The sequence below is a fragment of the Herpailurus yagouaroundi genome, unplaced genomic scaffold (assembly GCF_014898765.1).
Source record: "Herpailurus yagouaroundi ecotype Mexico unplaced genomic scaffold, PumYag 249, whole genome shotgun sequence".
NCBI classification, from domain to species: Eukaryota; Metazoa; Chordata; class Mammalia; order Carnivora; family Felidae; genus Herpailurus; species Herpailurus yagouaroundi.
In genome coordinates, this window is record NW_024412466.1 from 312,626 (window position 1) to 323,554 (window position 10,929).

Below are 10,929 nucleotides of genomic sequence, written 5' to 3' on the forward strand. Positions count from 1 at the left end.
CCAACACTGAGCTGAGGAGACTCCGCAAATGTGGGAGGGATGGCCCCGCAGCGGCAGCAGGGGGGAGGGGGGGGGCGGGGCCCGCCCAGCCAGCGCGAAGGCAGGGGTGCTGCTCTTCTCTGTGTGCTCTAGAGACAGAGCCGAGAGGGCGCCAGAGACCCGAGCTCTGACGTGGGAGCCGACCAGCGTCCTCAGAAGAGCCAGGACAGACTGGGCGGTCCAGGAAGGGTGTCTGCGAGGGCCCACGGCCAAAGGCCTGGACGACTGGGAGCTGCAGGGAGGACGAGGCTCCTGAGACTTTTACGGCGACCCGGACTAGAACGGAGAGACGGCCAGCTGAGGAGGGCTCGGCGGGAGAACTGCAGTGTAGCGGCCCGGCCTGGCAGGGTGGGCAGACAGAAGACAGCCTCGAACCCAGAGCAGTGCCTCCACTGGCTTTTGGACTTGCTTTGAGCCTGTGACCCCCCTCCTTCCTTGAGAAGTCATCCTCTCAGAACGGAGGGGTCTGTGCCACGCCTCGCAGGCACGCTCTGCTTTCCGAGGCTCACAGCCGGAGAGGGACTGCCCTCGATGAGCTGCGCTTGGTCTCGCTCCTGCCCGATTCAGATGCTACTCAGATACCAAACTTCGAGGTGTGGGGTGACGTAAACGTGGTGCTGGAATGGCTTAAGACTTCTGGGGATGTCGGATGAATGTGTTTTGCATGTGGGAAGCACACGAATTTGGGGCGGGGGGGGGCACAGGGTGGACTGTTATAGGTTGAACTGTGTCCCTCATAGTTAAGGATGTTAAAGTCCTAACCCCTGATAACTCAGAACGTAACTGCATCTGGACGTCAGCTTACCACACATCAATTCGTTCAAGTGAGGTCATTCTAGAATAGGGTGGGCCTTTAATCCAACATGACTGGTGTCCTTGAAAGAAACGTGGACACAAAGAGACACGGGGAGAATGCCATGTGACAACAGAGGCGGAGGTTGGGCTGATGTGGCCACAAGTCAAGTGACGCCTAGAGCCACCAGAAGCCGGAAGCGGCAGGAGGAACCCTCCCTCAAGCCCCTGGACAGAGTGCAGCCCTGTGATCGATCCTGGACGCCCAGCTGGCAGAACTAACACGATTCGCCTGCACTGTTTCGACCCCCGATCATGGCACTTTGTTGCTGACCAACACAAGGGAGTCTTCAGTAACCCCCTCACCCCCTCAGCTCCAAAGGAGGAGGCGACAGAGAACCCCACCTTGTAGGGGGGAAACGGAAGCAGAACCCACAGTTTGCCCAGGTCACGAGCAGGAGAGCCACAGACAGGCTCTCCAGCTCCAAGCCCACGACCGTACAGCCACCACTGCAGCCTGCGGCGGGAAAGACACAAGGCCACCGACAGACAACACAAGCAAGGATACTCTGTTGGGCCGTGTGGCCACCCACGTGTCCAACGTGATCCTCGGGCCAAGAGTGCTGGTGTGAGGCAGAGACACTGTGGCCACAGGTCCGACCTCCAGCCCCGGGGCCTGCTCCTGCCACTCTAGTATCCAGCTGGAGTCAGGACAAAGCACGCTGAGGCATGGCCGTCACATCAGGTGATTAGGCCTGAGCAGAAAGGCATGGCTGAGCCATCCTCTGGGAAAGCAGCTTCTAGGGAAGCAAGCCAGGCAGTGGCAAGGCCAGGGCAGAGTCCTGGAAGTCGAACGCTTCATGAGCCATCTGGAGACTGCTTGGAGGCAGACGCCCATGGGGCACACACAGCCCCCTGACTCTCTCTGGGGTGAGCCCGGTGCCCCAGCCCCCAGTTCTGAGATGTCAGAGAGTAGACAGTGGAAGAGGAAGCCCGGGAAGGTGGGGCCACCCGGAGGCGCAGAGGGCAGAAGCGGCCCGGCCCCTCCCCCGGGGTGGGTGTGCACGCACACGTGCAGAGGCTCCTAAGGGACGAGGGGAGCAGAACGGGGGCTGCACCCTCCTGCCCCGACGCAGAGGCACAGGAGAGGTGTCAGCAGAGAGCCGCACAGGTGGGTCGCACCCAGGTCCCGTTGCACAGCCTGCTCGGAAGGGTCACCAGGTCAGGATGCAGCCCCCACCTGCCACCGGAGGGAGGTGTGGCCTGTACCTTCAGCTTCTCGTACTTCTTGCAGTAGACCTCTAGGGCCTCCCTAATGTCCTCGGGGACCTCCAGCTTCTCGTCCTTGAAGGGAGGCCAAAACTCGCTGGACAGGATGACGGCATAGACCCCAAAAGGCGGCTGCTCCTCTATGGGCCGCTTCTCGTCCTCCTCACGAATGTTGGCGTTGATGCGACGGGAGTCCGCCATGTCCTGGGGGGAAGAACGAGGTCTCACGAAGGCCCCGGGGCTGGGCTCAGGGTGAGGCCGGGCCAGGTGGGCAGGAGCCCCGCGTGCCCACCTTCAGCATGACCTCGCAGAAGTGCATGGGAGCCTCGCCAAAGCGCAGCTTCAGCAGCTCCACGTTGCGGATCTCCCTGGAAGAACGCGTCTCTGAGGGGGCGTGGCGCGCCCCCACCCCAAGCAGCACCCGTAGTGGAGCGGGCACCCTCCCCCACCCAGCGCAGGGACACCCCAGGGGGAGAGGGGCGAAGTGCAGCTCCAGCCACCGAGACCCTGGACTCCGTCCCGGCTGAGGCCCAGGGGTTCCCGGGGATCTGGTTCCCCGAGCCCCTGGGCCTCCCCCCAGGCCTCTCCAGGGTGACGGCTGAGCACGGGTGCACCTCCCCGCCGGAGAGCAGGCAGCGGCGCCCCCTGCGGCCCACTGGCGCCTTGCGGGCCTCACCGCTCAGGACTAAAGCTGAACTGGTGCAGGAGGCGGTCGGCCAGCAGCGAGCGGTACTCGTTGATGAACAGGTCCTTGCTGCCGTAGATGCTGACCAGCAGGCTAATGATGTCCGAGGAGCGCCGCTTGGAGCTGGACTTCCCTGCACGGCACGGGGACCGGCACCAATGGCATCTCGCAGGGATGGAGGAAGCACCATCCGCGCCCACGCAGGCCCCACCCTGCCACGCCCGTGAGGCCCAGGCCCAGATCCCAGGCGAAGGGCGGGGTGGGTAGTGCACAGGCCGCCTGGGAATCTGCTGGGAATCTGCTCTTCCGGCAAGCTGGACGGGGAGACAGGCCACCGTGGGCCCACTCAAGCCAGCCAGAGCCCCCTGCAGAAACGGGTCGGGGTGGGTGCTGACAACTGATCCCCTCAAGCTTTTGGGCACCTGTGGAATCAGACGCCTGCCTTGCTGGAGCGTCCCCCACAACCCAGAGCCAGGTGGGGCTGGTGGCACTGACCTGGATCGGCATCCACAGGGTCAGGGACCCAGTCCTCGGGCTCGCCAGAGTCATCCTCGCTGTCCTGACCAGTCTCCAGGCTTGCCGGGTCTGTCTTGGACAGCTCGACAGCCAAGTCCCCCGTCCCATCCGAGTCCCCCGTCAGCCCAGCTACAATCTGCCGCACCGTGTCCTCCCGCGTCCTGCCAGATGTGAGTACCGCTGGCCTTCACGGCACCTCTCTCCCTGTTTGCCCACACCACGGCACCCCACCTCACCCCGGCAGCCAGCACCCCTGTTGGCCACGTGCTTAGGATGGGTCCATCAAACTTTCTCTCAGAAAACAGTAATACTGATCATAATAAGATAAACCCCACCGTTTTCGGGAACGCCGAGAACTAAAATAATACGGGATCTAGGCCAGGGCCTTCCCAACCAAGAGGCAGCAGACGTGAGTCAGGGAAGCACCAGATGCCTCCCAGCCCCAGCCCTGAGCCTCTACTGTCCCGAGGGGTCTCCAGACAGCTGTGCCCCAGCACCCGCTCAAACACGTCGTCTGACAGACAGACAGCCTGGGAGTCACTACCGCTCATGCACAGGGGTCCCCCCCCGCCCCCCCCGGCCTCAGCCTGGGTCTTGGTCAGTAAGCTAAAGCTGAGCCGGGGCCTCTATGGACTAGGAAAAGGGGATGGGAACAGAGAGCAGGGTTACAGGGTGGGGTCCCCAGTGTCTGCCCATGGACGTGGTGGCACCCACAAGACGAAGAAGCCCGGGCCGTGGCCAGGTCATGTGGCCCAACAGGAGGAACAGAGTGTCCCTGGTGTTTCGGGGGCCACAAGGACCCACGGGGAACTTGGCTGCACAAATGGAGCCAAGAGACAAGGACCCCAGGTGCGAGCAGCAGCCTGGAGCTTGGCCACGGGGCTCACCTCAGGTAGCGGCGAATGGGCTCACAAGCCACCTCCAAGATGACCATGGAAGGGTCGAGCACACGCAGTGCCTTGATGGCGGATATATAGAGGGTGATGATGTCGCACGTGTTGACCCCTACGGCCAGGAGAAAGGACAGTAGTCACAGCAGCACCCAGGAGTTGTCCCTTGAGCAGCAGCGCCCTGGCCAGGTGGGTTTTTCGGCCACCACGGTGACCTCGCTCCCCAGGATACCACTGTGACCCACGGGACGCTCTCCCCCTTCTCCCCTAACTCTCATGTGCTTTCCCTGGAACTTTCCAAGGTCCGAGCCCTCCCCTCACTGGGCGGTCTGCCCCAGGCCACTCCCATCACTTCCCAGGACTCTCTTCAAGGGAGGATGAGGAGGAGCTCCTAAGGACCGCACAGACCCACACCCTACACAGGCCCCTCGGCAGAGGAGACTGGCCTCTTGGGCAGCAGCTCAGGCACCTGGGTGGAGGAGCCGCGTCTCCAGGGCAGCCTTGAGAGACAGGAGCAGCTGCTGCCTCTGGTCGGTCCTTTCCAGGCAGTATTTGAGGTCCTCAATGGCTGGCCGGGAGTCTGGGAAGTCTGTAGGAAGAGTGTGGACCCTTGCACACACACGTGCAAGCACGCACGTGCTGTGCGTGCAAGAAAGGACACAAGGTCGGCAGGGCCCAGAGGGTGAGCGGTGGCGCCTCCACTCAGCAGTGATGAGAAACACCACTAGGTGCTTCAGGCCGTCCCTGGGCGGTCATGTGCCCTCCAGCCCCCGCCTCGCCCCTGAATGCCCAAGGACAGAGCAGGAGCATGGAGCCGCCGACAGGATGGGGGTGGACGCCCAGAAGCACCATCTGGGGGCCACACTGGCGGGCCCAGCTCTGCTTGGGACGCCACTGTCTGTCCTAAGTGCCCCTGACCGCCTGCAGGATCTGAATGGCGAAGGCACGGGGAAGGTGGCCGCTTCAGCGGGCAGGGGGCTGACCTCGGATGATGCTGAAGAGCTCCTCGATGCGTAGGCCGGCATAGATACGGTAGAAAAACCTCTGCACATGGCACCGCCACCGGCGCAGTGTGTTGCCAGCCTCCGGGGACGCGGGCCTGGCGGGGCCATCCTGCAGGAATACCTTGCCGAGCCAGCCGACCACCCTCTCGATCCACTGTCGGGAGAGCGCAGGTGTAGGGAGGTGAGGAGCTGAATGAACCCCAGCCTGACATGGAGCAGAGGCTACCCGCACTGCAGCCAGTCTTGGGGAGTCTCTAAGGCTCCTGGACACTAGGAGCACATTGAAACCAGCAGGATAACGGGTCCAAAGTGGGCCTCCCAGGCCTCCCATCGATGTGTCCCCACACCCGATGAGCACCAGAGCCCAGGCTTATCTCTAGCAACAGTGGCCCTGATGCAGAGCACGGAGAGAACGCTCACCTCTGACCTGGTGGACAGACACACCCTGGGGGCCACGTACCTGACTAGTCCCACCACGTGGGACAACGTAAGGGCCCTTCTGAGCACACACGCGTAAACTTATAGGCAAAACAGCCGCACAGAGCCTAGGATGCACACGTTCCCCCACAAACTACGCAGCCCCTGATGACAACATCCCGATACTCTACCAGCTGGGGGCAACATAGGTGCCCCGGCCAGGCCTCTGGGCTCACACCTACTCCAGACCGCTGCTGTACAGACACTTGCTTTGAACCCCCACCACAGCTAATCTGAGCCCTGGGACGCAGACACCAGGAAGCGGCGGAGAATGACATGCGGGAAGTAGGGGCGGGCTGGACGGTCCCCTGCGGTTGGGCCAGCACCTCCCCGGCTCTAGGGAGACCAGGGCAGAGCCCCAGACCACGCCCCAACAGCACGGGCGCCCTGAGGCCCCTCAGCGGGACACCCCAGACCTTGGCACCGCCTCCAGCCAAGTGATTTCTCACAGACCTTGCTGAGCAGGTCACGGGCTCTATCTTGCAGTCACAAGGGCAGGCCGGGAAGGGCCAGCTTCCACCCAACACCAAGACAGCTTCATCCACCAGCCAGGTCCTAGCTCGTCCAAGTCCCCATACTGTGGCTGCTTCTAAGACCACTAGGGTGTCAGGTTGGCCAGAAACCTGTTCTACAGCCCCCAGGGAACAGGGCCCGAGAGGCTGTCCTTACCTTGTGGAACTCTCGCAGGAAGGAGCGCTCGTACTCGCCCCGACAGCGGTCCTCCATTCTCTCCCTGGTCACCTGGTGCAGGGTGGTGGTCACAGCCTCCGCACTGACCCGCTCCAACAGACTCAGCCTGTGTCTGGAGGACAGCCCTGCTCGTGGAGCACACAGAGTACCCTGCTCCCCCTCACACCCAGCGCCCTCTGCACCGAAGGCTTCAAGGAAAAGCTGCTGGGGAGGACAGAGCCCTGCCCTCCCCAGTTGGCCTCTCTGCCCAGCCTGAGACCCTGGCCTTGCCCGTGTGAGGAGTGGGTGTGGCTCTCAGGGCTAAAACCGCATCTCCTTAAACATGGCTCTGAAGCAACAGCTAAATATATCACCGTCCCGACCAGGTGAGCATAGACGCCACCAGTTATGCCGTTGGGTGCAGACCCTGGTCAGCGATGGCGAATGAACTCGAGAAAACGAGAGAGAACATTTCTGGGCACCCTGCATCTGGGATGAACCAGCAAAAGCCATCCAGGGCCTCCCTGACCCTCGCCGGCAACAGGGCCCCTCCCTCAGTCCAGCTAGAAGCCCCTCCCCCTTCCCAACAGCTGTGCTGCTGCCGCTTCACTCAACGTGACAAGATCATTACCAGCAACCACAAAGGATTAAAGGCTCACAGCTCAGAACCCAGCTTTAACGGCGACAGCAAAATCCTTTCCTCTTTAAAAGGCTGGAAAAGCAATCTGCTTGCCCAGCGTGTTAGCCTAATCCCCAACTTGTCTGGAAAGAATAAAAAAAGCAAGCCCGCCTCTTGCCGTTACAAGAGAGGATGAACACCATCCCTTCCCCAGGGAGCCTACAGAAGGCACAGCAGAATTCTACGTGGCCCAGAAAATTTGCAATCCCTAGGGTCTCAGACTAAGCAAAGAGCGGAAACCCAGGGCTAGTGTGAGTGGCAGACACACACCCGTGTCCAAGACAAAACATATAAATTCACAGCGCTGGGATCCTAGGGACCCGCCCCTGGCCACACCCAGGACGATCCGGCAGAGACCCCACCCCCCACCCCACCCAGCCAGCTGGACCCAGGACAGCCAGCCAGAGGCAAGAACAGAGGCGTGTCCACACAGGCACGAGTACTCACAGGACCTGGCTGAGCTGGTGAAACTGCTCCAGGGCCTGGCGGCACCAGCACTGCTGCTTGTCACTGCCGCATCCCGCACACAACGGGCTCTGCAGAAGCCGGTAGTACCGGCGACGGGCATATCTGCTGTCCAATTCCCCCTCTAGTTCTGGGTCTGTGCCCCCTTCCCCCTTCCTCTTACTCTGCATGTAAACTCTCAAAAAGCGCCCATAGAGGCGCTGAATCATCTCCTGAAAGGTTCTGGGAGTGGAAAAGAACAGGACGCCCCGCAAGGTGGTGTGGACTTTTTCCCGCAGCCCCTGAGCGCCTGCGCCCATCAGCAAGCCCAGGCGAGTCCATTTCTCCAGCAGCTCTAGACTATGCAGGTAGGGATCCAGGCGGCTCTCCAACAGGCCGAAAGCGTCAAGGAGAAGCAGAAGGCACTGGGGCTCGTCTGCACAGTTCTCACGCTGGGAGATAGTATTCCAGAACTCAAGGGAGATGTTGGCCTGCAGGTCGTTCTGCAGCACCTCTACAAACCACTCCTCCAGGACCGAATGCAGACCGTGGGCCCTCAAAACCTCCACCGCCGCCCGGAGCTCCTCCTCCTTTGGCGGCACGGCACCGCTGGTCCGGGAGGACGCCTGGAGTGCAGGGAACCGTGAGAAGGGGACACAGAGTAGCGGTGGGAAGGGCACTGACACGCGGGGAGAAGCGGGGAAAGGGACAGAGCGGAGGGGAAGCTGCGGGATTTCCGCTACCCCTCGTCCACGACGCACGGATGCTTGGCCGACGCTAGGGAAGGGCCGCCTCGGTAGCGGAACGAACCCCAGGGTGGACGTCCTAGTAAAGCGCGCAGGGTCCCCGGAACCCCGCGCGGACCCGCTGCCCTCTTCCGGGGCCTCACCAGTCCCAACGCGGCCGGCGGCACCAGCCCGGTGCTCACGGTGTTCCAGGCCACCAACAGTTCCTGTGCAGGCCCGGGGTCGCCGTCTCGCACCGCCGTCGCCATCTGCGCCCACCAGCTCCCAGGGCTTCGCGGCGCGGCGCGCGGCGATGACGCACACTAGAGGCGCGCCGCGGTGACGTCTCGGAGGGCGCGCTGTCGGAAGGCAGTGCGCAGGCGCGAACGGCGAGGCGCTGGCGGCGGTTGGAGTGGTCGCGGCCCAAGCGGCGACCATGACCCAGCAGGGCGCGGCGCTGCAGAATTACAACAACGAGCTAGTCAAGTGTGAGCGGCCGCGCGGCGGGGTCTGCCGGGCGGGCTGGGAGGGCGCGGGGCTCGCCGGCGTGCAGGCCGAGGCAGTAGCTGGCCCGCAGCGCGCGGCCGAGTGGGGTGCACGGTCCGTGCGTGGGTGTCTCGGCTGGGAAGGCGCCGGTGGCCGTCGGACCCGCCCGGCGCACGGCCGCTCTGTGGCACGCACCAAGCCCTGGGTATCTGTGGAGAGAGCCAAGGAACGAATGGCTGGAGCACGCACTGCCGCCCGGGCGCCACGCCCGCTGGTCCGGTGCGGTGCTTTCTCTAACCCCGAGAACCCCTGGGCGGTCGGAGCCTGGCCTGGCGGCGGTGGAAGGTGGCCGAGCCAGCCCCGGGCCTCCCGCCACCCTCTCCTCCTACACAGCAGTGGGCTCCAGAGTGGCAGGGGTGCTGCTGTCCTTCCTGCCCTGGGTCCACAGCGCCTGCCCCGCTCGGCCCACTGTAGGCATCGAGGAGCTGTGTCAGAAGCGAGAGGAGTTGTGTCGGCAGATCCAGCAGGAGGAGGATGAGAAGCAGCGTCTGCAGAGCGAGGTGAGGCAGCTGACAGAGAAACTGGCCCGAGTCAACGAGAATCTGGCGCGCAAGATTGCTTCTCGCAACGAGTTTGACCGGACCATCGCAGAGACAGAGGCTGCCTACCTCAAGGTGGGGCTCGGGGCCGGCAGGGAGCCTGCATGCCTGTGGCCTGCGGGGGGGGTGGCCTGGGGGCACCCACGGGCAGAGGCGACAGGACTACAACATGGTCAGGACCGCTGTGGGATGACAGTGGGGCTGTCAGTGGGGCCCGGCACGCCCCAAGTCCTGTTCTGTGCACCGTAGTTTTATGGCTTGTCCCAGACCACGGGCAGAGAGTGGCAGCAAGGGCCAGAGCTCATCTCGCCTGGCTTCCCAGGGTGCAAGGAGGGGGGCTTTGGGCTAAAGGCTCTGCTGACCCTGTCCGACCCTCCCGTCAGGGGCTTCCTCTCCCTGCTTCTGCCCCAGGCTTGGCACCGGCTCGGTAGGAGCAGAGCTGGACTGTGCGAGCCTTCTGACGAGAGGGATAGTGACAGCTGTCTCGTGTCCCCGTTTCCAGATCCTGGAAAGCTCGCAGACTCTGCTTAGTGTCCTGAAGAGGGAAGCCGGGAACTTGACCAAAGCCACAGCCTCGGAGCACAAGAGCAGTGGAGGCAGGGAGAGCTGAGGAGGCCATTGGTGGGGAGGGGCCTGCCTCCCACACCCCTCAGTGGCTCGATCCCCAACAAGTCTGTCTTCAAAGCGTCTTTATTCTTCGTGGTAGCAGCTGCCTCCTTTCGCCGTCTCGGGTGCCAAGAGGCAGTTGCCCAGCTTCACCTGCCCCGGGTGACAAGTACAGCCCTGGGTGCAGCCCACCAGGTGGGGGTCCTGGCCCTGTACTCATAGGACATGGGAAGGACAGGCTCTGGGTGAGTTGCGCTCAGGGCGGAGGTCCCCTCACCCCCGCCCCGGGCTGCCAGAAAGACCCTGCTCCCTACTTTCACCAGCACGGCAGCCACCTCACCTCGGTGCCCAGGCCAGGGGAGCAGGGGAGGGGCTGGGGCCCACCCCCTCAGAGCTTGCCCTGGTGGCCTATGACTGTCAGTAAAGATTGTCTTTGTGAAGGTAGCTTACTGCCTGTGTCCTGTGTCCTGCACGTGGGACGTGGGACTGCCGCACGACCCCAGAACCAATGTGAGCCCAGCCGCATGGCTTCTTGGCAGAGGAGGGCCTGGAGTGGCTTTCCCTGTGACAAGCCTTGTTGGCTTTGGGGACAGAGTTGAGGGTACCCTTGAGCATTCCCTGGGACCTTGTCACCCACCCTTTCTCCCCACCAGGGCTGCTGGCCCCCTGCCCCCAGCCCCAGCACTTAGCCTCCCTGTCGGGTGGTGTTCTGCCTATTGGTCTTGGTCTGTGCGATGCCCTATTCCCCGACACAAGGCCTGGCCCAGGGAGACGCTCTCCAGCCAGGGCTGTGCCCCAGCTCCAGGATTCTAAACTTTGCTCCAACCCCACAGCACCACCACTCCCCACTCTTCCTGGTCCCACCAAGCGTGCTGACTTCCAGCCTCCCATGCTGCCTGGGGCCCAGCCCTCCACCCCGAGTCCTCTCTGGGACTGTCTCCGTTGGCCAGTTAGCTCCTATGGGGGTCCCTGCAGCTAGGCAGGTCTGAGAAGCATGTATTGAGAAGGTCTGGAGAAACCTGGGCGCACTCCACCCAGAACACTAAAAA

The 10,929-nt window shown here is 63.0% G+C and overlaps 2 protein-coding genes across 2 annotated transcripts in view; one reads left to right on the forward strand and one right to left on the reverse strand.

The window, feature by feature from the left end:
* Window positions 1–8,505, reverse strand: part of ANAPC2 (anaphase promoting complex subunit 2) — a 10,553-nt gene extending 2,048 nt beyond the window's left edge. Inside the window, exons 1-10 of the mRNA XM_040460195.1 lie at window positions 8,354–8,505; window positions 7,468–8,090; window positions 6,342–6,474; window positions 5,175–5,349; window positions 4,661–4,780; window positions 4,189–4,306; window positions 3,281–3,462; window positions 2,777–2,918; window positions 2,393–2,468; window positions 2,101–2,304 (exon numbers count right to left, since the gene is read on the reverse strand). Of these exons, the coding sequence (XP_040316129.1) occupies window positions 2,101–2,304; window positions 2,393–2,468; window positions 2,777–2,918; window positions 3,281–3,462; window positions 4,189–4,306; window positions 4,661–4,780; window positions 5,175–5,349; window positions 6,342–6,474; window positions 7,468–8,090; window positions 8,354–8,458 (1,878 nt within the window). The 5' untranslated portion in view covers window positions 8,459–8,505. The remainder of the gene's footprint in view (window positions 1–2,100; window positions 2,305–2,392; window positions 2,469–2,776; window positions 2,919–3,280; window positions 3,463–4,188; window positions 4,307–4,660; window positions 4,781–5,174; window positions 5,350–6,341; window positions 6,475–7,467; window positions 8,091–8,353) is intronic.
* A 40-nt stretch (window positions 8,506–8,545) lies between these two features.
* SSNA1 (SS nuclear autoantigen 1) lies at window positions 8,546–10,324 on the forward strand. Its single transcript, XM_040460212.1, has 3 exons — window positions 8,546–8,677; window positions 9,150–9,349; window positions 9,777–10,324. Exons 1-3 carry the CDS (start codon window positions 8,626–8,628, stop codon window positions 9,882–9,884), a joined length of 360 nt encoding a protein of 119 aa, XP_040316146.1. The 5' UTR covers window positions 8,546–8,625; the 3' UTR covers window positions 9,885–10,324.
* Window positions 10,325–10,929: the final 605 nt, after the last annotated feature.